Source organism: Myxocyprinus asiaticus, chromosome 11 (genome assembly GCF_019703515.2).
Source record: "Myxocyprinus asiaticus isolate MX2 ecotype Aquarium Trade chromosome 11, UBuf_Myxa_2, whole genome shotgun sequence".
Taxonomy (NCBI): Eukaryota; Metazoa; Chordata; class Actinopteri; order Cypriniformes; family Catostomidae; genus Myxocyprinus; species Myxocyprinus asiaticus.
In genome coordinates this window covers 30825677-30849042 of record NC_059354.1, presented here as the reverse complement: position 1 = coordinate 30849042, position 23366 = coordinate 30825677, and the positions used below count along the sequence as shown (strand labels likewise).

The 23366-nt window shown below is 38.1% G+C and overlaps 1 protein-coding gene across 1 annotated transcript in view; it reads right to left on the bottom strand.

Annotated features, from left to right (window-relative positions):
- rnf17 (ring finger protein 17) overlaps positions 1 to 23366 on the bottom strand; it is an 85330-nt gene that overhangs the window by 13235 nt on the left and 48729 nt on the right. Inside the window, 18 exon segments of the mRNA XM_051709858.1 lie at positions 2540 to 2678; positions 2771 to 2894; positions 3409 to 3516; positions 3590 to 3646; positions 3732 to 3854; positions 4002 to 4082; positions 4725 to 4844; positions 4987 to 5150; positions 5645 to 5858; positions 11747 to 11863; positions 11971 to 12061; positions 12271 to 12383; positions 12473 to 12620; positions 12853 to 13074; positions 13189 to 13306; positions 13780 to 13894; positions 14080 to 14195; positions 20851 to 21004. Of these exon segments, the coding sequence (XP_051565818.1) occupies positions 2540 to 2678; positions 2771 to 2894; positions 3409 to 3516; positions 3590 to 3646; positions 3732 to 3854; positions 4002 to 4082; positions 4725 to 4844; positions 4987 to 5150; positions 5645 to 5858; positions 11747 to 11863; positions 11971 to 12061; positions 12271 to 12383; positions 12473 to 12620; positions 12853 to 13074; positions 13189 to 13306; positions 13780 to 13894; positions 14080 to 14195; positions 20851 to 21004 (2324 nt within the window).

Here is a 23366-nt window from a genome sequence, read left to right as displayed (position 1 = left end):
TGTAATAGTAATTTTTCATGTTATTAATGTCCTGACTATACACTGTGATCAGTGGAATGCCATTTTGGTGAATGAAAGTACCAATTTCTTTCCATTAGAGCAAAATCTGTATATTATTCCAAGCTTTAGGCAGCAACTTTTATGATCATATTAATTAACGCTGCTCGTTATTTTACATAGAGAACGCCTCTTTCCCAAAACAGCACTTAGATTACTCATTATAAATTAGAACTTAAATTCTTCGTTACAGGAGCTGTCCGGTCCAATGCTGAAACCTTGGCCAATATGTCCAGGAGTTTGTCTTATCAACATGACAATAATGTGGCAATACTGACAAGCATGGAAATGATGTGTAACCTTGTCGAGACGCCAAAAGTTAATGACGATCACAGCATTTAATTAAATAAATAATGATGACTTTGGTAAGATGGGGTTTCAGATTGATGCTCAACTTTATAGAGATTAATGATATAAATGCATGTATGTGAACACATGCAATGTGAATCATAATAAGGGTCTCTAATGTTGCCAAAAGTTTGTTTCTTTTGCTGGAAACTGAATGCACACGGTTCTGTCATTTTTCTAATTCATAAAATGCATCACACATTTATTTCTTTTCCTAAATTACGTTTTTGAATCCGTGAATGTGATTCTTTTTGTCAGTGCAAATTGTCCCTTCATTTACCTGTGCATTTGTCTTCTGATTTTGGTAAAGAATTATGTAACATTCTAAAATAATCACATTTTATGACTAAATATTAAGCCTAATATTTGGATACATTAACAGGCCTACCAACTCCATTGATTAGTGTCATTCATTTGTTAATTTAATTAATTATAATGTAAAGCGGGGCTAAACAGAAAAGAAATTTAGCGCTAAAAATTGGTTACATCTGTGAATGGCAATTGTTGTTAAAGTTACAAAAAAAAAGTGGCATTTTTCAGTTCTTGAACACAGTTTCCCTTGGCACACCCAAAACCTTGTTTCTAGTTATGGCTTTCCAATGATCCAAATATATCAATACAAGTTATTAAAACATACCTTATTTTCTGATAAACTGTGAAAATGCATAAGATACTTTTAATTTGCACTTACGACTTTAGAGCGGTTCAAAGCCCTTAATTTACTAAGTTTTTACTTTAATACTTTGATGCTTTTTGGGAAATGCGCAGTAGAGATTAATACTACTATAGTGATACTAACGTTCTACTTAGTGCCTCAGGAAACTCAGCCATGGACAAATAAGGTGAAATGAGACAAAAAAAAAAAAAAAAAAAAAAAATAAATAAATAAAACATATTTCCAATTCAGGACTGGTCACCCTACTACATTATACGTAATGCCTACCTACACAGAAATTAGCTCTTCAAGCATCTGAGTTATGTAATAACCTGGACAATGTATCGGCAATCTTTAAAAGCAAATGCATTCCACATACTGATCTGTGCTTCACTACAATGTAAATGCATCCGCTAAACACAGTGCGCAGCTTCGCCATAAGAGATTTTGATAGCTGACAGCTAAATAAAACGGGCTGTATGTCTAAGTAGTAGGCTAAGAAATTTTGCATGCAGATGCGAGGGACATCAATAAGCTATTTCTAAAACAGACAACTAATATTTCTCTGGGCACACGTAGGTTGCAGAACCCATTATTCTGTTGCACGGCATTGAGGAACTGATGATGACGCGGGTTGACCAATCAGTGGAAAGGTGCGTTTCATGCCCACCCACATGTGCAAATCAAATATGTATTTTCTACCCATGAACAATTTTGAAAAACAAACTATCAAACGTACACAGCTGTCATCTCTACATGTAGCTTTGGTCTTCAGCAGTCAACACCCGATTGCATTGCACCACCTACTGGTGAGAACAAATAGCTCCAGGTTTTCCTGCAGTTCACGTATGTGGAAGGTTGAATGGACGCACCCAGTGTAGACAGGGTGTTAAGTCTACATCCACATTAATCCGGATACATTTGAGAATTGCACTTTCATTTCAAAGAGCTCTATGTCCACACTAACATTTTCAAACTTTTTCAAAAAGTTCAAATGTCTGAAAACACTTAAATTCCCTTCCCTGCAAAAACAATTTTTTCCCTAAGAAGCGTGGTCTGAAAGGCAATTTTCCTCATGTTCTGCCATGGAACAGCAATACAGAGTAAACTTTCCGTCACCTTTGATAGTGTTGTTAAAGTCAAATGTTACATTTTATAACTTATACATTGCATTCCTTCAAAGTAGACAGCAGGCACAACAAAGCCACTACAACATGGGCTGCCATCTTGATTGTTTTGGCTTGAATGGATCACATGACTGCATTCCCAGTCAACACTACAAAGCAGATACAACAGTATCAAATGAATCCACTTGGGAGAGTGTTTTCGAGAAGCTCAGTTTTGAACACTGAGAAAAAGATTAATTTATCCAGATTTATGTGGACGTGGTCCTAATGTCATTATTTTGCATACCTTTGTTCATTTCAGTTTTGTGCAAGACAAAATCAAGTCACAAATGTACAATCTGAAAATTCTTACTTGTGTATTGGTAAGATGTCATCAGAGCCAAAGTCCACATGTCTCACAAGGAGCTTGACAGTAGGAGTGACTTCAGAAAAACACTGTAGCTTTGCACGATAATATCTACCATCACTGTACTCGGCCAGACAGGGACATTCTGCACACACAAACAATGAAAAACATATGGTTTCAAATCTTCTTTGTTTTACAGGTCTTCCTTGAATGTACCAAAATGAAAAATACATGTACCAATGGGGAAGTCTGATAGTAGACTTAGATTTTCAACGCTCTCATTCACACGATCCAGAGCTTCCTCCAAACACTCTCCCTCTTTCTGTTTTCCCCCAGTCTTATCCAACACACACAAGAAGATCTGCAAGCATACACAGGTTTGAAAGCAATGCAAGTACCAAGAGGTGATGCTTACCAGACATTACTGACCTTCAAAACTGATTATTTAGGACATAAATAATCTTTTGTACATACAACCTTTGCTATAATTTTTTTTTGCTCATTTTTCCATTTAGGTCATGTGTGCACATAATGCACAAGTAAAACACTGACTTGAGGACATTTAACAAACAAAAAAAAAGATTCATACTTATGTTATTTGCAAAGAGCCATAATATTACTCAAGAACGTACAAGATTAGAGCACTCTGACATACAAAATCTGCTATCAGAAATTTGTGACTGCCTTAAACTTTTTAAAGTTAAAATTTAAAATACTGTTGCAGTCTTTCAAAATCTTGACCACGTCTTTTGGTACATGAGTTTTATTAAAATAATGAAAGTCTAATGAATGAAAGTGCATGCGTTACAGTAAACATTTCGTGAGGTTTAAACACTGACCAATCAGCTCACATCATGATAACATGATAAACATACCTCATTAGGGGTGCGGATGTGCTTGACTCTGACAGGGAAATGTTTCCAATTTATGGGAAGATTAAGTTCTTTATAGACACCTAACACAGGCAGTGGCTCCTCCAGCCCCTGAAAAATAGATTTGCATATTGTAACAATACGTACCAAGATATTGTTTAATCCATAGAGATGAAACTTTTACCTCTGTGTTTATATCCCAGTCATCCAAATCCGGGACAGGAGGCTTAACCACATAATCCTGTACATAAACACAAAAAATGTCTAGAGGACTACACCTCTCTCAAGCAAACCTAACCCACTCTCCCAATCTCCACTGATCAGACCTCCTTGCTGCCGATGGCAGGGTCAAAATTGGCATATTGGTGGTGCACCATTATCTTGCTGAGTGCCATGCCATCCACTGTTATCTCTACGGTAACACAGCCACTAGGATCCTCTGGGTGTTCCTGCAAAACAAAAGGTTGAATGAGAGAGTGCAGACTGCTTGTAAACATGATTTTCCCTTTAAACTGTAGTGATTTGTAGCTTCCTACTGACGTAAGAAGCGGTACTAATGTAAAGATGTAAACAAGGACATATAAATTCAACTTTACCATTATGTGGACACTGACAAGACGTCCAAGTAGCAACTCCTTCATGAGCAGCACAGCGTCCAACTGCCATCCTTTTCCAATCTGTAACAGTTTATGGCTGTCATCAAACCAGTATTTAACCATTTTAAAATCACATTAATTCAATTAAATATATTAAGATGAATTACATATGATTTCACACCAATTCAGTCTAACTACTACGACTGAGAACCAATATATATATATATTTTTTTCCTCATTTTACTTTAATCAGCAAAAATTATAGGCAGTACAACAAATGATATTATATTGTATGATTACAATTGTATTCACATTAAAATGGGCTACTGAAAATTAGGGTGGGGTGAGGAGTGCTTCATTGTAATGAATATGTAACAACACAAAAATATAGTAATAGTTTAAAGAGTAGGCTTCATTTCCTTTATGGAAAATTGTTTTTTTTCCTTTAGATTCCAGGGTATAATATGTCCCTGACATTTCCTGACAGCTTTTGTGAGTCACACAGAAATGGTTATAAAAGCAAGATTTGGAAATCTCACTGCTAACGGATTTATGGATGCACTACAAGGATGACCATAACAATTTTCACCATATTTATACCTACCATCACGTATGCACAAAAATGGAGATAGAATTTTGAGTAGGTCAGGGTTCAAATTCAAATTTAGCGCACACACACACACACACACACACACACACACACACACACACACACACACACACCGGTATGACCCCATTTAGCTGACAGGGTACACAGAGCTGCGGCACATCCTCACAGAGGACCGCTGGGTACACGTGGCAAACTGGAATACTCTCCACAAGTCCCTGATCCACATATCGGACCTGTAACAAACATTCACATCACAAACTGCTAACAAAACACTATAGGCCAAATATTTTTAGACAATGAATCAAAGCATAAGAATTATAGGAAAAATGCAGTATACTTCATAGAAATAGTGCAATCCAATGAAAGCACACTGACCTTTACATGTCCTCCAATGACCTCCAGCACCTGACCTCTGTACCAAAACATGTCAGTTCCCATGACAGCACAGCCCAAAACTCCTTTCCAGTTGTAATTCTTCTGTCTTGGAATGGTTTTAATATACTGCTGCAGCCGCCCTCTTAAGCGATCAAACTCACACACTACACACACAAGAAAAAAAACAAGCTTTAAGGAGTACATGGGATGACTTCAGGAATACTTGGAATTTTTAAGGGGACATTTAATGAAAAACATGACTTTCCAAGTTTGTATTATTTAGACATATTCTAACTTTAAGAACTCAAAACTTGATCCCCTCTCCACAGAGACCATTTACTGAACTAAGCAGCAAAACATCTCATTCAGATATCTTCATGTTTGGGATGTCATAACCATGAGAACAACAAAATACGACTGCCCACAACACCTATTCCAAATTCTGCAACTTCGTAGGGGCAGTTACTCATTGCACATGCGACATGGTTAGATAAATCACAAGAAAGGTAATTAACTTACAGAGGTCTTCAAAAGGTAAAAAAAAAAAAAAAAAAAAAACAGCCTGTTTAATTGTAAGGGTGAAAGAGGTGGAGTAAAAAGGTAATGAGAAATTAAGACTGTTAAAAAAAAAAAAAAAGTGGAAAAGAAAGTCACACACCTGCTTGATGTGTCATTGCATAAATGACACCTTGCTCAGAGATGGCAGAGATGCTCATAACCATGTGTCCGCAAGGAGGCAGCTCTGGAGGGGGATAGGCATGTGTCTGTACTCTCTCTGGTGGAGGGTTGATGCGAGGGGCAGGTGTGGGCAGAGTCTGAGGTGGGCTGTTAGTTCTTTGTGTTTCAGGGTTCTGCTCACTCAGCAAACAATCCTCGGACAAGGCTTTCTGGGATGTGGAAGCAGCTCTAGAACACAATTTACTATTAAACAGTGTTAGGAAGTAGGGCTGCAACAACTAATCGATAATGAAAATCATCAACGAATTTCATTATCGATTAGTTGGCTATATGCAGCCAGCATGGAAAAGCTCCAGTGACGTCACTTTACAGCCCAGTAAAAATGTGTTGCATGATGAAACACATTTGAAAAATGACAGACAAACTGAAGCAGAGAAAACATGACCCAAGATGTCCAGTGCACAAGAACACTTTATAAACACTTCAAAGAAGATCATAATAAGCACAGTTTAATGTGGAGTGGTTGCTGCATCAGGTGTGGTGAGAGTGTGCTGTTTGATGCTGTAAGGCTGGCCAAATGCGGATTTTTCATCTAGAGTATTTTACTGATGTACTAGCCACTGTGGAAGGCGACCTGTAAGACTTCTGAGTGATATATTACAAGAAATTAGACACAAAGACACACGTTTAACGAAACGTGATATTTTGAAGAACAGACGAAAGAAAAGCCGCCAATGCGCAACAGATTTGATATGTGCGCAGTGAGCTCCGCTGTTCACGAATGCAATGAAAGCGCTTCTCCTAGACACGCACATGCATAGAGTTCTGCAACTCGTTTCCCAATAACTATTGATCTTAGCGGTTAAGAGCATTTTCTACAAGTGATTTTATGAACGTTCGTTATTTTTTATATAGCACCCGCAAAATGCGACGAGGCTCAATCCAGTTCGCAAGCTCCTCATCCAAATGTATTTCATGCGCAAGTAATTTTGCTCATCTACGCACAACAGATGGGTGACCTGTAAGACGTCTCGGAGTGACACATGCAACAAATGCTGTAAGTCAAAAAGACGTGCTTGAAGAAACACTATTATATTTTCAAGAACAGACAAAAGAAAAGCCATCAGTGCTGAATAATATCCGATTTGCTGTTTATTCAGAGGCATTCAACAGGACCCTGTCTCATGGAGCAAACGCATGTAGAGTTATCGCTCCTTTTTCTCTGTTTCATTCAACTAAAAACTGTTTAGAATAATGTAATCTATGAGAATGCTGCAAATGATCTCTGATCATCTCGTGAGGTACTGAGAGTTTCGCTTTATTTCTACGGAGCAGTTCGCTCTTACACATTGTGAATGCAACTCTGCAGGTTCAGTAATATATACAGGTATCTTTGTATTAAAGAATCAAAGATGAGTTAGAACAAGCAGAATGTAAAGAAATTACCATATCTGATCTCCCACTCACAAAAAAAATAAATAAATAAATAAATTAATTAAAAAAAAAAAAAAAAAAACAGCAAAATCTTTAAGAATATGATGATAAAAACAACTCGCTGCCTGGTGAAAAATTAATACATTAACAAACCATGAGCTCACATCACACATCAACTCACCTATATGGCATAATCCTGATTTTACTATCAACCAAATTCTGCTTAATATTAAATGGAAAGAGAAAGGCATCACACATCTACTGGCAACACCTTCATTACATTTACAGAATTAATACAGAAATTTACCTTAGGAAAAGAGCATTATTACTATTACCTACAAATTAGGAATTCTATTAAAACCACAATTGGAAACAAAGATATTGCACAACCTCCCCAATTCTAAAACATATCACCACAATTAGTAACTCAGTAAAGACACTTACTGAACTATACTCTTTAATATCGTCTATAGATACTAATACAGCAGCACCAGTTAAACAATGGGAAAAAGATCTGAATATCAACACAGATGAAGAATTCTGGAAAACAGTTTGCAGAAATACTTGTATCTCAAGTACAAACACAAATATCCAGTTAATTCAGTACAAAATTGTACACAAAACACACAACACAGCGTAAGATGTTTAAAATGGGACTAGTAACTTCTGACAGATGTACTAACTGCAATTTAAATACACTTACCATCATGCACTCTGGTTATGCCCACCTGTTCATCAGTTCTGGACAGATGTCATTAATAAAACTCAGATTTCTTGAAAATTACAATCCCTGCACTCCCATTACTAAGCCTTTTAGGTGACATATCTCAAATTAACCCTCCTCTTGAACATTCAACGCTTCTGCTCATATCTCTAGCTATCGCCAAGAAAACAATATTATTCAATTGGAAAAATAAATACCAAATATCAACTACACAATGGCTACATCTATTATGGGACCATATTATTAAAGAGAAACATACATAAGCATTTAAAAATCAATTATACAAATGTAATACAATCTTCAGCCCACTGCTCTCACCCTTAAATATTGATTAAAATTAGCTGGTGAGTTGATGCCTCAATTAATTTCTATGGTACATAAAATGGATTGATGATAACGACGATGGTAATTCTATGGTACATAAATCCAAACTATTTCTATAATAGATAAATAATGCCTGAGTATTATTTAATATACTGTTCTACAATTATTTATAGATTGATGTCATTTATATATACAATAATATGCTATATGCTATACTTCATTTCTATATATATATTTTGCATAGAATTGTTATTGCTATTATTGTTATTGTTAATGTTGGTGGTAGTATATTTATATTATTACAGAACAATTTGTCCTTCTCTCTCCCCTCCCTTATAAAATCCAATTCCAAATGCATTATATATAAACACTTATAATTTATATACTTTATAGACTGTCTGGGTCTGGCGGCTGTTCTAGTGCTATCGGTAGGTGCGACTGGCACGGCTTGTCGGCATGGGCATTACCAGTTCGGTTTTTGGTTTGCCTGGCCCCTCCCTTTGCCGCCTCTGCCGGCGGTCCCTTCTCTCATTTAACGTGACAGTGTCGGAGTGCTATCTGGGTTGGATGTGGTCTCTCTGGCTGGGGAGCTAACTGGTGCACACCACGGTTCCAGCCACAGATTACAATCTAAAAAGGGCAACCAAACAATGATTTTTGGTTATCTGTCAGGTCACAACCAGACCAGGTGTGCTTGGTTTGGAGGTGCCTAGCATGGTACCCCAGCATCCTTTGTGGAGGAAGACACAGCGGAGCACAGAGGCTTAACCGCTGGTACGGGGGTTGTGATTGCCATGGCAGGTGGATCGGAGGTGGGGTTGGTGTCTGTGTCGGGGAGGTCTGTTGGTTGTGCTCGCCGGTGGTGGTGGAGCAGCTCCCAGACCTAGAGAGTTGTGTATATCTGCAATCATTTTATTGACTAGTCTAAAATCTCAAAGCTGAGATGATATTATTATTACTACTACTACTACTACTATTATTGTTATTATTATTACTACTACTACAACTATTATTAATATGATAGTTTCAAATTGTCTTGATATCCATCTATCACTCCGTGAGTTTATATTAATATCTTATTTCTCTCTCCACAACATCACCAGAAAAATGTAATTAATAATAGTGATTACCTCTCTCTCTCTCTCTCTCTCTCTCTATATACTATATATATAGAGAGAGAGATACATGTCTTATGTCTGTGTGTGTGTATATATAGATATATGTATATATATATATGTGTGTCATTGGTCTCTTTGTATAAGCTGCTATGTTAATTTGTGTTTTGTTCAATAAATAAAAATAAGACGGAAGCTATTAAATCATAAAATAATACAAGACACGTTCACCTTGAACCTAAAATTGAGTTCTATTTTCTTTTCTTTAGGCAGCATAAACTATTACCAAAACGCAATACAAACACATACGATAAGAACACACATATTGCAACATATTACCTATTAATTTTTGCACATTTGTTTGTTTTTGAGTAGTCTATGGGCAACATAAACATTGTATTTTATTGAAAAACATTTTTGAAAATAGTAAATTATTCGTTTGTGGTTTGGCTCTTTCGAAAAAAAATGCATCAACCAAAAATAAAAAAATTGGCTCCTTAGTGGGGAAAAAAAGGTTCCCAACCCGTTTTATAATGTATACATATCATGAATTCAAAATCAGGCACGTATTTCCGGGTATTTTGAAACATTGTTTTTACTGCATGCGAGTCTCTAAATATCTAATTTCACTGAGCTAACGAGCGCGCTCATCCGCATCAAACCGCTCACAATGGATGGAGTGCCATCATTTTGATTAAACTCGTGCAACATCATACCGCGCTTTCAGTTTTAATGTAATTAATTGTGCAGCTTTCATTGATGTCACGCTGATGTCTCAGATCAAGGTGTGCCGAAGTGTTTTAGATAGTTTCTCATCATGTAACCGCATGTAATACAATGAGCACCAGGATGACTTTTCAGCACAAGAGTGAATCTGTACTGTTTGCAGATGATTGTACTATGTTAAACTGTATAGATTATTGAATATAATGTATAATAATGCTAATGGTCCTGATATTTGATAGTCCCGATAGTGCCAAATGTAATGTCTGATTCCACCAGTAAATTTATACTATGGCAAATATTATTTTACTGGATAAGCATGCACTACCCTTAAAAATGTTTTTTTTTTTTTTTTGAAAATAATATAGTTTCAGTGAAACTATAACATGTTATCAGTGAAAATATAGTTTTAAAACTTACAATATTAAATTTAAAATAATTAAAATGTATGCAATCAGTAACAGTGTACAAGCATGTCTCTAACATAATTATGTATTTTTCAGCTGGGCAGAATTATTAATATTTCTGTTCTGGGGTCACCATTGCCCTCTGTTTGGCTGATTTTTTTGTCCCACTCCATCCCTGATGGACCATTTTACTCTTTAATAAACAGTACTTTTTAAGTTTTACAACTAAAGGAAAGGAACTGTTTTACATATGTCCTGAAAGTAATAATAATAATAATATTAATAATACAGTAAACAAAACAAAACCACATCCTTATGCCCTTTATAACATATGTTTCTTAAAAAATAACATTTTAATAAAATACAAGAAATTTCATTATTTATCTGATTAATCGTAGAAATAATCTAAGATTAATCGATTATCAAAATAATCATTAGTTGCAGCCCTATTAGGAAGCATCTAAGACCTGCACTACCGGTCAAAAGTTTTGAAACACTTGGCTGAAATGTTTCTCATGATCTTAAAAATCTTTTGATCTGAAGGCGTATGTTTAAATGTTTGAAATTAGTTTTGTAGACAAAAATATAATTGTGCCACCATATTAATTTATTTCATTATAAAACTTTATAAAAACATTTTTTTTAAATTGATGTCTTGGACCAAATAATAAAAGCAGCCAATAAGTGCCCAGCATATAGATGGGAACTCCATCAATACTGTTTAAAAAGCATCCCAGAGTGATATCTCAAGAAGTTGGTTGAGAAAATGTCAAGAGTACATGTCTGCAAATTCTAGACAAAGGGTGACTACTTTGAAGATGCTAAAATAAGGATTTTGTTTAGTCACAACATAATTCCCATTGTTCCATTTATGTTATTCCATAGTTGATGACTTTACTATTATTCTAAAATGTGAAAAAAAAAAAAAAAAAATTATATTTATATATATATATAGTGTAGTGTAGTTTTAGTTGTTTTTAAGGTAAACGTAAAATCTGATCAAGTTAAATGCTATCACAATGATTGAGATTGTTCATTCAAAAACCCTAATTGTTTTTGTACCAGAAACATTTGACTGATTAAAATGATGAATTCTGTCATTTGATAGTTATAGATGTAAAAAGATATTGCTCTTAAGTAGCTTCTATGTAGTTAACCATTTCTTTGTAAGAAGCTTGTAGTGCAGCTAACTACTTAAGAGTAGCTTGACTGTAGTTTACTACAAATTATGGGTAGCTAGAATACTGGCATACTACATTTTCAAAATAGCTTTCAAACTAGATTCAACACTGCTATTAGGAAGATAGTGTATGCACAGAGCTGCTCTGTTAACACAGCACTGGCATTTGTTTTGCTTACTTTCGCTCTTTGAGTGCAAGTCCTTCACTGATGAGGAAATCTGCAATACTGACATTCTGACCAGCCCGGTTCGAACAGAACAGAGACACCAGCACAGGTCTGGCAGAACTATCCTGAGGGGAAGAAATACATACACAGAAAGAAGATTAGTTTGTACTACAGTTAAGCACCTTTGTCACCTTTTCTACAAGTGTTGTAATTCTTTGAAATTCTTTCCAACCTTTATGGTCATTATGGCCATTGCACCTGTCAGGTAGTGAGAGATAAAGTCACACGCTGTGGCCGTCCATGTGGAGAGACCACCAGCTGGCCTAAAATAGTTGGAGAGTAAGGTAAGCTTGTACAGGGGAAAGAAAATCCTTGTAAAAGAAAATGACAAAATTCACGGAGAAAACATTAAAAAATATCTTGTTAGAGCCATGGTCTAGCAGTTAGCACATATGCTTTAGTCATGTTCAGCTGTGGCACTGATGTGGGAAAACAGGTTCGAATCCCGTGTGCATTCTGTTCTTTTTTTTACCTTATACCACTGAGGTTACATTCCAGTACGAATGACCCAATCAGATCAGGACGAAGAGGTCTAAGACTGTTCATGTGAAGCTTCACCTTATTCCCAAAGTCACAACGCAAAACCTACAAATCCACACACACAACTGAAAGAACATGAAGTTTAACTCTTTCAAGATTTATTCAACTATGAAAGTGTGTGTAATACACTTTACCTCTGCAAGCCCACTGCTAAAGGACAAACTGCACACTTTTCCTCTTTCCCAAACTCCAGTGTTGTTGGCAGCACAGAACATCTCTGCTTCCCACTCTATCTCTGGTGGCTCCGACTTAGAGTAGAGACTCTTCAACATGTCATGGATTCTGGAAACATTGCAAGCAAAGTGCATGCGTTACAAACTGTAAATGCACCTGATGATTATGAATAGGCACTATCAACATATTGTGGGAAAACAAGACTTTCTTTGTACATCGAACAGGAGACCAATGTAGACATACTCAAATTTTCACAAAACAAAAACTCTCTCCTCAGTCTACCCAGATTCATTGAAGCAAAGCTTTCAAAAAATATCTTAAGACAGAGGAAGGCAGACACCTCTTTAGCTGGCCATCAAACTGTAGCAGCTGCACACAGATGTTTCCAGGGGAGGTGACGTGTGTCACACGAACTCTGAGGTCTTTGAGACAGGTGGGCAGACTCAGGTTGGCCTGCAGCTCTTCAGAAGCAGGAGAGGGAGTCTGCTCAGGTAGAACTTTCTCTTCAAATGGAGGGTCCCATACGGTTGCCCCCAGGGGCTCCGGGACTTTAAGCTGGGTCCTAAAAAAGCATGAGAAATGAATATGGAATAAAATGTATGGTATGGAATGAGTAGAGGAAGAAATGCCATTCCATATTGTCTTTCAAAACGTACTGTTTACTGGAAATACTTACTGTTTACAGTTTACAGCAAGACCCTTCTTGACAAGAATGTCTCCAATACTAGCTCCGGTACAGTCATCGCTGACCTCCAACAGACACACGGGCACTGGACTAGAGGTGGGCACTAGCTCTGAATAGGGGTGAGGTAAAATATATAAAGTACATAAATATACAATATTATCAAAACTTTGGTCAATAATGTCCCGTTAAACATTTATATTGGGGGTAGAAACAAAAAGTACTGTATAAAGTTAATGAAAGGTCAGAGTCAATATAGGACTATTACACATTTAAAGAATTTACCATTTCAATAGTCATGTACATTTTAATCAAACAAATGTATCAAATGTAAATAATAATAAAAAGATAAATATATATTTTATCTGTTCAGCACCATTTTTCATTTAAACCAAAAAAATGGCTTCTCGTGAAAAAAAAAAAAAAGCTTTTCTTTTGTCTGTTCCTAACAATGACAAAGTGCACAGATTATCTAAAATTCTCTTCCCAAATATCCATTTAAAATATCAAAATGATGGATTTGACATTTTTTTCGGTATACACCTGGTACAGTCCGTGTGTGTTTATGTAAGTGTAAACTCTTACTTTGTGCCAACACAGTGACAAACTTCTGATCAGTGAGTTCCTTAAAGACTTCACAGGCTTCATTACTCCACGTCTCCTCCAAACTGTCCACATCAGACAGACTGCACCACACCGCCTGGGAAGCAAATGGACAGACAGGTATTCTTATGTTTGTTACATGTATCTGTTCAAGTTCAGTTGTTCAATAATGCACAGAAGTACCTTTCGCAAGTGAGATTTTGTCAAATCTGGAAAATGTCCAAAACGACAATGATCCAAGCCTGCTTAAAAAGACTTTGTTCATGCATTTTCAATCCTTACCATTTCTGGTAAAGCAAAGAACTCGTCCTTTATCTGTCTCAGGTCTTTCACGGAGAGAGTCTTTCTGTAGCCAAAGTCCACATACCGAACCTCAACCCTTTGACCACCTGGGAAACCTGACAGATAAACACAGGCAATGCTTTCAGCCCTGACAAACTGAATTAAACAATGTTTGTGTTATACAGTTGAAGTTAAACACTTAGGTTGAAGTCATTAAAACTCATTTTTTAACCACACCACAGATTTCATATTAGCAAACTATAGTTCTGTCAAGTTGTTTAGGACATTTACTTTGTGCATGAGGAGTAATTGTACCAACAACTGTTTACAGACAGATTGTTTCACTTTTAATTGACTATAACAATTCCAGTGGGTCAGAAGTTTAAATTCACTAAGTTAACTGTGCCTAAGCAGCTTGGAAAATTCCAGAAAATGATGTTAAGCTTTTAGGCAATTAGCTTCTGATAGGCTAATTGGCTAACTGGAGTCAATTGGAGGTGTACCTGTGAATGTATTTTAAGGCCTACCTTCAAACTCAGGGGCCGTTTACACAACAACGTTTCAACTAAAAACTTATGCGTTTTGGCTGTTCGTTTACACGACAATGCCGTTTTGGGGCCTGAAAACGGAAACTTTCGAAAACAGGTTTCGAAGTGCAAATTTTTGAAAATGATGCCATTATAGTCTCCACGTAAACGTACAAAAATGCGAATGTGTGAAAACGATGACATCATGCACACGCATATTACGTGTGCAGTCTATAGGGATGCGCGCGAGTACTTCAAAACTACAATGGCGCACTACAGGACTGTGTTTGTGCTGCTCAAGATTGAGTTTGACACTTCTCCAGCAAAGAAATTGTAGTAATAAAAGCAACCTCATCGTCCGTCCAGACAAAATTGCTCGATGCTTTCGCCATCTTCATTGTTTGTATTCACCGCTCTTATGTGCACAGGCATGTAGTGTTTCTTTACAAAGTGACATCGCCAACTACTGTCCTAGCATGCATAATACAGCATTTTTAGTCGTTTTCTCGGATCCGTGTGAACGGGGATTTTGACAACGTTGTCGTCTGTACGTGAAACTTTTCAAAAACGCAAAGGAAAAACTTTTCCGTTTTTAGTACATCGTTGTCGTGTAAACGTACCCTCAGTGCCTCTTTGCTTGACATCATGGAAAAATCAAAAGAAATCAGCCAAGACCTCAAAAAAAAAATAAAAAATAAAAACCACTCGGGACCTCCACAAGTCTGGTTCATCCTTGGGAGCAATTTCCAAATGTCTGAAGGTACCACATTTATCTGTACAAACAATAGTATGCAAGTATAAACACCATGGGACCATGTAGCCATCATACCGCTCAGGAAGGAAATGCATTCTGTCTCCTAGAAATGAACATAGCTTGGTGTGAAAAGTGCAAATCAATCCCAGAACAGCAGCAAAAGGACCTTGTGAAGATTCTGGAGGAAACAGGCAGACAAGTATATAAATCCACAGTAAAACGAGTCCTATATCGAAATAACCTGAAAGGCTGCTCAGCAAGGAAGAATCCAATGCTTAAAACAGCCACAAAAAAGCCAGACTACAGTTTACAAGTGCACATGAGGACAAAGACCTTACTTTTTGGAGAAATTTCCTCTGTTCTAATTAAACAAATATTGAACATTTTGGCCATAATGACCAGCGTAATGTTTGGAGGAAAAAGGGTGAGGCTTGCAAGTCAAAGAACTCCATCCCAACCGTGAAGCATGGGGGTGGCAGCATCATGTTGTGGGGGTGCTTTGCTGCAGGAGGGATTTGAGCACTTCACAAAATAGATGGCATCATGAGGAAGTAAAATTATGTGGATATAAGCAACATCAAGACATCAGCCATGAAGTTAAAGCTTAGTTGCAAATGGGTCTTCCAAATGGACAATGACCCCAAGCATACCTCCAAAGTTGTGGCAAAATGGCTTAAGGACAACAAAGTCAAGGTATTGGAGTGGCCATCACAAAGCCCTGACCTCAATCCGATACAAAATGTGTGGGCATAACTGAAAAAGCATGTGCGAGCAAGGAGGCCTACAAACCTGACTTAGTTACACCAGTTCTGTCTGGAGGAATGGGCCAAAATTCCAGCAACTTATTGTGAGAAGCTTGTGGAAGGCTACCCAAAATGTTTGAACCAAGTTCAACAATTTAAAGGCAATGCTACCAAATACTAACAAATTGAAAGCAAACTTCTGACCCACTGGGAATGTGATGAAAGTAATAAAAGCTGAAATAAATCATTCTCTCTACTACACTGAACAAAAATATAAAATGCAACATGTGAAGTGTTGGTCTCATGTTTCATGAGCTGAAATAAAAGATCCCAGAAATTTTCCATATGCACAAAAAGCTTATTTCTCTCAAATTTTGTGCACAAATTTGTTTACATCCTTGTTAGTGAGCATTTCTCCTTTGCCAAGATAATCCATCCACCTGACAGGTGTGGCATGTCAAGAAGCTGATTAAACAGCATGATCATTACACAGGTGCACCATGTGCTGGGGACAATAAAAGGCCACTAAAAAAATGTGCAGTTTTGTCACACAACACAATGCCACAGATGTCTCAGGTTTTGAGGGATCGTGCAATTGGCATGCTGACTGCAGGAATGCCCACCAGAGCTGTTGCCAGAGAATTTAATGTTCATTTCTCTATCGTAAGCCACCTCCAAAGTTGTTTTATAGAATTTGGCAGTACGTCAAACTGACCTCACAACCGCAGACCACATGTAACCACGCCAGCCCAGGACCTCCACATCCGGCTTCTTCACCTGCGGGATCATCTGAGACCAGCCACTCGGACAGCTGATGAAACTGTGGGTTTGCACAACCGAAGAATTTCTGCACAAACTGTCAGAAACAGCCTCAGGGAAGCTCATCTGCGTGCTCGTCATCCTCACCAGGGTCTTGACCTGACCGCAGTTTGGCATCGTAACCAACTTCAGTGGGCAAATGCTCACCTTCAATGGCCACTGGCATGCTAGAGAAGTGTGCTCTTCACGGATGAATCCTGGTTTCAACTGTACCGGGCAGATGGCAGACAGTGTGTATGGCGTCGTGTGGGCGAGCGGTTTGCTGATGTTAATGTTGTGAACAGAGTGCCCCTTGGTGGTAGTGGGATTATGGTATGGGCAGGCATAAGCTACGGACAACGAACAATTGCATTTTATCGATGGCAATTTGAATGCACAAAGATACCGTGATGAGATCCTGAGGCCTATTGTCCTGCCATTCATCCGCCGCCATCACCTCACGTTTCAGCATGATAATGCACGGCCCCATGTCGCAAGGATCTGTACACAATTCCAGGAAGCTGAAAATGTCCCAGTTCTTCCATGGCCTGCATACTCACCAGACATGTCACCCATTGAGCATGTTTGGGATGCTCTGGATCGACCTGTACGACAGCGTGTTCCAGTTCCTGCCAATATCCAGCAGCTTCGCACAGCCATTGAAGAGGAGTGGGACAATATTCCACAGGCCACAATCAACAGCCTGATCAACTCTGAGAAGGAGATGTGTCGCACTGCATGAGGCAAATGGTTGTCACACCAGATACTGACTGGTTTTCTGATCCACGCCTCTACCTTTTTTTTTATTTTTTTTTTATCTGTGTCCAACAGATGCATATCTGTATTCCCAGTCATGTGAAATCAATAGATTAGGGCCTAATGCATTTATTTCAACTGACTGATTTCCTTAAATGAACTGTAACTCAGTAAAATCTTTGAAATTGTTGCATGTTGCGTTTATATTTTTGTTCAGTGTAATATTCTGACATTTCGCATTCTTAAAATAAAAGTACTGATCCTAACTGACCAAAGACAGGGAATGTTTTCTACGATTAAATGTCAGGAATTGTGAAAACTGAGTTTAAATGTATTTGGCTAAGGCAGGGGTTTTCACATTTGGTGAAAGTGAGCCTCCCCCTAGAGAACTTGAAGACAGCTGTGCCCCCCCCCAACACCTACACTTCCACTAATTAGGCTATTATTATTGGTACTACTACGCTACTGTTATTAGTATTGCTTTTAGGCTATGTTCCACTCAAAATGAGTTCCATCAATATACATAATTTTTTTTATTAAGCTATCAACATTCCATTTTAAATTCGGTTTCATTTTGAAGTAGGTTATATTTTTTCAAAACATTTCAAACACGTTGTCTTTCTTTTTAAAACATATTGTGAACACATACTTTGCAACACATTTTTACTACATTCAAGCAAGTGGGAAACTGTTAAAATTAGCCTTCTGAACAGAATCCTCCACAGTCAAAAAACTACACGAAGTATTCTCTACAGCCCTATAACCAAAGAGCCAACAAAATCAAGACACAGAACGAAATCAGCATGATGGACAGCTCTATTTTCTGATCACTGAACAGATAACCCTCGATGGTCAAATAACTAAACTGGAAACATGTTCATTAAAAGGCCACAGGCTACTAACGTTATCTCAATTGAATAAGAGCTCTTTTGGGGATTTTAGGCTACTTAAGCCAATTCAACTTTGAAAACATCAACATCAGACATCAAACAACATCAGCAAGATTGACAGCGCTGTTTTGTCACAGTATCAAATGCATAAAAATCACTTCCACATAGGCCTACGTGAAGCAAAAAAAAAAAAAAAAAAAAAAAAAAAAGAAAATCCGATTGCCGGTTTTGCCTCTTCACTTTCATCACCCCTACATCAGTGGGAACACAGAGTCCGACTTTTTTGATGCGCACAGGTGATCGATGCGGGGCTGATGCACGGTAGAATGGAATAAACGTAAATCGTCCTCCACCTGCAGCACTGATCGGTATTTGCTTTTAAGTCAAAGCGGAAAACCCACACTCACATAAGTAAGTGGAGGTGAAGGGGATGAGTACTTCCATAGCCTTTCGAGAGAGGTTGGGAAACTCAGTCCCCACAGACAGCCAAAAGTGTGGAAGCGACATTTCAATCATTCTTTGTTTCAAGTCCATGTTCGAGTTCAGTTCGACTAAGGCCTCTTCCTCTTGCAAGGTCAGTCCATCACGGGTTGTCACGGGGAAAGAGAATGGATTTCTCACCCACTGATTTGCTAAGGTCTCCTCTCCAAAATACTCCACAAATTGCTCACGCAACCCATTCAAATGCTCAATGATCACCTGTTGTACAGACTCCAATCACAAACCTGCCTTCTCCATAACATCTTCCAAGCTTGGAAACATTTCCACCGAGCCTTGTCCAACACGACCACACCACAGGTTTAACTTTTTCCTGAACTCAGACACTTTATCGTGTGCCAAAAAGACATGGCAGTCTTTGCCATGCAGAGGTGTTTAGTGTGTTTACGCGGTCAAAGATATCAGAAAGATAGGCCAACATCGCAACCCACTTCATGTCAGCCATGTGTTTCACCAGAGTGGAGTCGATTTCGGAAAGGAAGAGGAGGACTTCCTCACGCAAATCACATAACTAGGTGAGGACCTTGCCCCGAGAGAGCTATCGGACCTCGGAGTGCAGGAGCAGCTGTTGGAAGTGAGCGCCCATCTCATTGCAAAGATGGAGAAGAGACGGGCATTCGATGCGCATGATTTAATTAAGTTAACAATTTTTACTGCCTCATCCAGAACTGCACGCAACTCGCTTGGCATCTTTTTGGTCGCCAAGGCCTGGCGATGAATGATGCAGTGCTTCCAGACAACGACAGGGGCAACTGCCTGAACCTGTTTAACCAGACCGCTGTGACAGCCTGTCATTGCTCTCGCCCCATCAGTGCATACTCCACAACAGCGGCCCCAGTCTATGCGGTTTTCGAGAAAGAAATCATTCAAAGCCTTGAAGATTTCTTCTGCTGTAGTGTGAGCATGCAAAGAGTGGCAAAACAAAAACTCCTCCTGGACAGAGAACTCTTTAATATACATATACCATTAACTGAGCGCAGTTAGCACCGTCAGTAGACTCATCCAGCTGAACTGAGAAAAAAGGGCTCTCACGAATACCATCCAGCACCTGTTCTTTTACATCAGATGCCATGTCTGAGATTTGACGCTGAAAGGTATTGTCAGATATTGGGATCGCATTTAGCTTGGCAGCAGCTGCTTCTCCCATCATTAAGGAACATGTCTTTAGCAGCAGGGAGGAGTAACGTTTCACCGATGTTGTGGGGTTTACCTGCCTTCTTTATACGTAAAGCAACGTGATATGATGCTTTAGTCGCCTTAGTATTAACAGAGCTAAAAGTCTGGATTACTCTCTATTGTGTATGCAATTCTTTCAGCTTTCTATCAAAAAATTCCAGTGGCTTGGCCACCAGACTAGAGTGCTTGGCCTCAATGTGACGCCGGAGCTTACAGGGTCTCATCCTATCATTTGCTAGCACCTCTTTGCAAATAACATACTGTGGCAATGGCGCATCATCGGGACCGGTCCACTAAAATCCCAACTTTAAAAATTTGTGATCATACTTCCTCCGTTTTTTGCTTGGCCCAGAATCTGCCTCCTCTCCTGTAGACTTTTGTATTGTAGACACCACAAAGCAATCCATTTTGCAACACGCATATGCATAACACGCACTATAACATGCAAGCTAGCAGGACAGATGTGTACAGATGTGAACCGTTATGTTTTTCCCCCCGCGCTGCGCCCCCCTGGGGCTCTCTGGTGCCCCCAGGGGAGGCGCGCCTCACCAATTGAAAACCACTGGGCTAAGTTGTATGTAAATTTCTGATTTCAAAATGTATATGCATGTGTACAAACATTAACGCACCTGTGACCTGGACCCTGCACCACTCTTGGTCATAGAGAGCGACACAGGCCTCTGACAGTGAAGGGCAGAAGATCTGGAAATCACCATGTTGTGTAGAAGGATCATAACAGTCTTGAAGCTTCGAATGCAACAGTAGGTACTCCATATTCTCAACCTGCATTTACATAAACACTTATTATAAATCCACTCATACACAACATGAATGCATAACTACTACAGTTGCATGGAAAACACTCTTTGAACAGTCTTACAAGGTTAGTTCACCCAAAAATGAAACCGCTGTCATCTCTTACCCACCCAGATTTAGTTCCAAACCTGTATGATTTTCTTTATACCACGTATTACAAAAGTAGAAATTTTGAAGAACGTTCAAACAAGCAACGGGTTAAGTATTGCTATTTTTGTAGCAGTGATTTAATTTGGGTGCTAACAGTGTGCTGACTTTTACCTGTAACCCACAGCACCATAGATATCCATATGTAGATTCCATCTATTTAGAAGTCGGAAACTCAATTACATTAATTCTGAAATGGTGAGATCTCAGTCATCTGGGAGCAGTTTGTAAGAATATAGTGTTGCCTATGAAAACGCTGCATAGGATCTCAGGATGCATATGCAAATAACATGCAATGGTACTGGGACTACTGGTGAATTGTCATGTGTCATAATTCAGAACAGCCTCAGAAATGGTTCTTGAACAAGTTTACTCATTAGCCTCTATTAGTTTGTTGCAAAATTATCATTATGATAATAGTAATAGCCTATGGTAATATGTTACATTTTATATTCCAATTAGTTTGATAAGTTAAAATATTTTGTATATAATTTATTTTTTGAATACAAATGGACAATGCAGCTTTATACATGCATTCCTTTGCACTAACTAGTCGCCTAGCTCAGACTGGTCAATTGGTAGTTTTAAATTGGTAGTTTTGCACATCCCTACCTTGTACCTGCAAATTATATATTACAGAGTGACAACAATTGTCATTTCAGACACAACTGTTCTTTAACAGACATTTCTTTCAGTGAAAAAGTACTTTGATTTTGTTTTTTTAATCTTTAAGAAGTTTTTATATCATAACATCAAATTGCAATACTTACAGAATAACAATATCGCAATACATATCGAATCAGGAGATCTGTGGCAATTCCCAGCACTAGTTAATATAATGAAAGAAATGTGGAAAATGTATGTTTTACGTATAGAAATGTTCATTTTTAATTTCAAACCCTTTTAAGCACTTTAACAAAACATGCAATTAATAATTTAAATGTAATAGTTAATTAGCCCAGATTATAGTTCATAATGCATATGAATAGTAGAGCTGTAATTACAAAAATCAATAGTAATAAAAAGTATATTACTTTCCAGAATGCAGCAGCACGTCTGGTCTTTAATGAACCAAAGAGAGCACGTTACACCACTCCTTGTCTCTCTCCATTGGCTGCCGGTTGATGCACGTATCAAATTCAAGGCTCTGATGCTGGCATACAGAACAGTCACTGGGTCTGCTCCAGCATACCTAAAATCATTTATGCAGAGCTACGCGCCCACTAGAAGCCTGCGGTCGGCTAAGGAACGTCGCCTTGTTGTACCAACACAGAGGCACCAAAACACTTTCCTGGACTTTAAGCTTCATCGTACCACGTTGGTGGAACGACCTTCCCAACTCAATCCGTGAAGCTGACTCGCTCTGTCTTCAAAAAAACGACTAAAACATCAGTAACCAGTCATTAAAAAAAAAACATTTCTGTTGCACTTTATTCTGTTTTGAATACTATTATGATGCTAGTGATACTTTGTAATACAGCACTTTTCATACCACTGTCTCCTAAGATGATTCGCTTATGTTTTCCTCTTTTGTAAGTCGCTTTGGATAAAAGTGTCTGCCAAATGAATAAATGTAAATTACTAACAAATGTCTTTGAAACAAAAAATAAAATTAAAATAAAGCAAACTAAATTGCACTAATTGAAAAATAAATGCACTGTATTAACAGTGCCTGCATTTTTGGGATGCAATTTCCTTTGGTTGTCTATTTAAGCTGTGAATATTTCATGATTGATTCAACGATGGGCTATGTTTACATGCACTAATTTTCATCAATCCGAATAAATTCAATGCAATTGCAGATTTCGAATGTACTGTTTATGTTCCCTAAACTTTGCAATCCGATACAAATATTCACTTACAACAAAACTTCTGCGCATACAAAGATCAGACATTGTTTTCTGAAGCGGAGAAAGGCTGAGAAAGTGAGAATGGCACCAAAGTCTGTAATTGGCGTTTTTGCTTTGTTGAGAGATCTAAAAAATATGCCAGAAAAGCTTTCTTCTTAAAATTACTCACTCTGCTCAGCAAACGAAAAATTTGAAGCAGCGTCTAATACCCTGTCTGACTTAACCATGTATTTGCCTCATGCCCATTTCTCCTCCAATATAACCGCAGGCATTTCTGGATGCGAGTACGAAGTAAAGACAGGTGGGTGAGAATTGTCCTTCAAAGAGTTTAT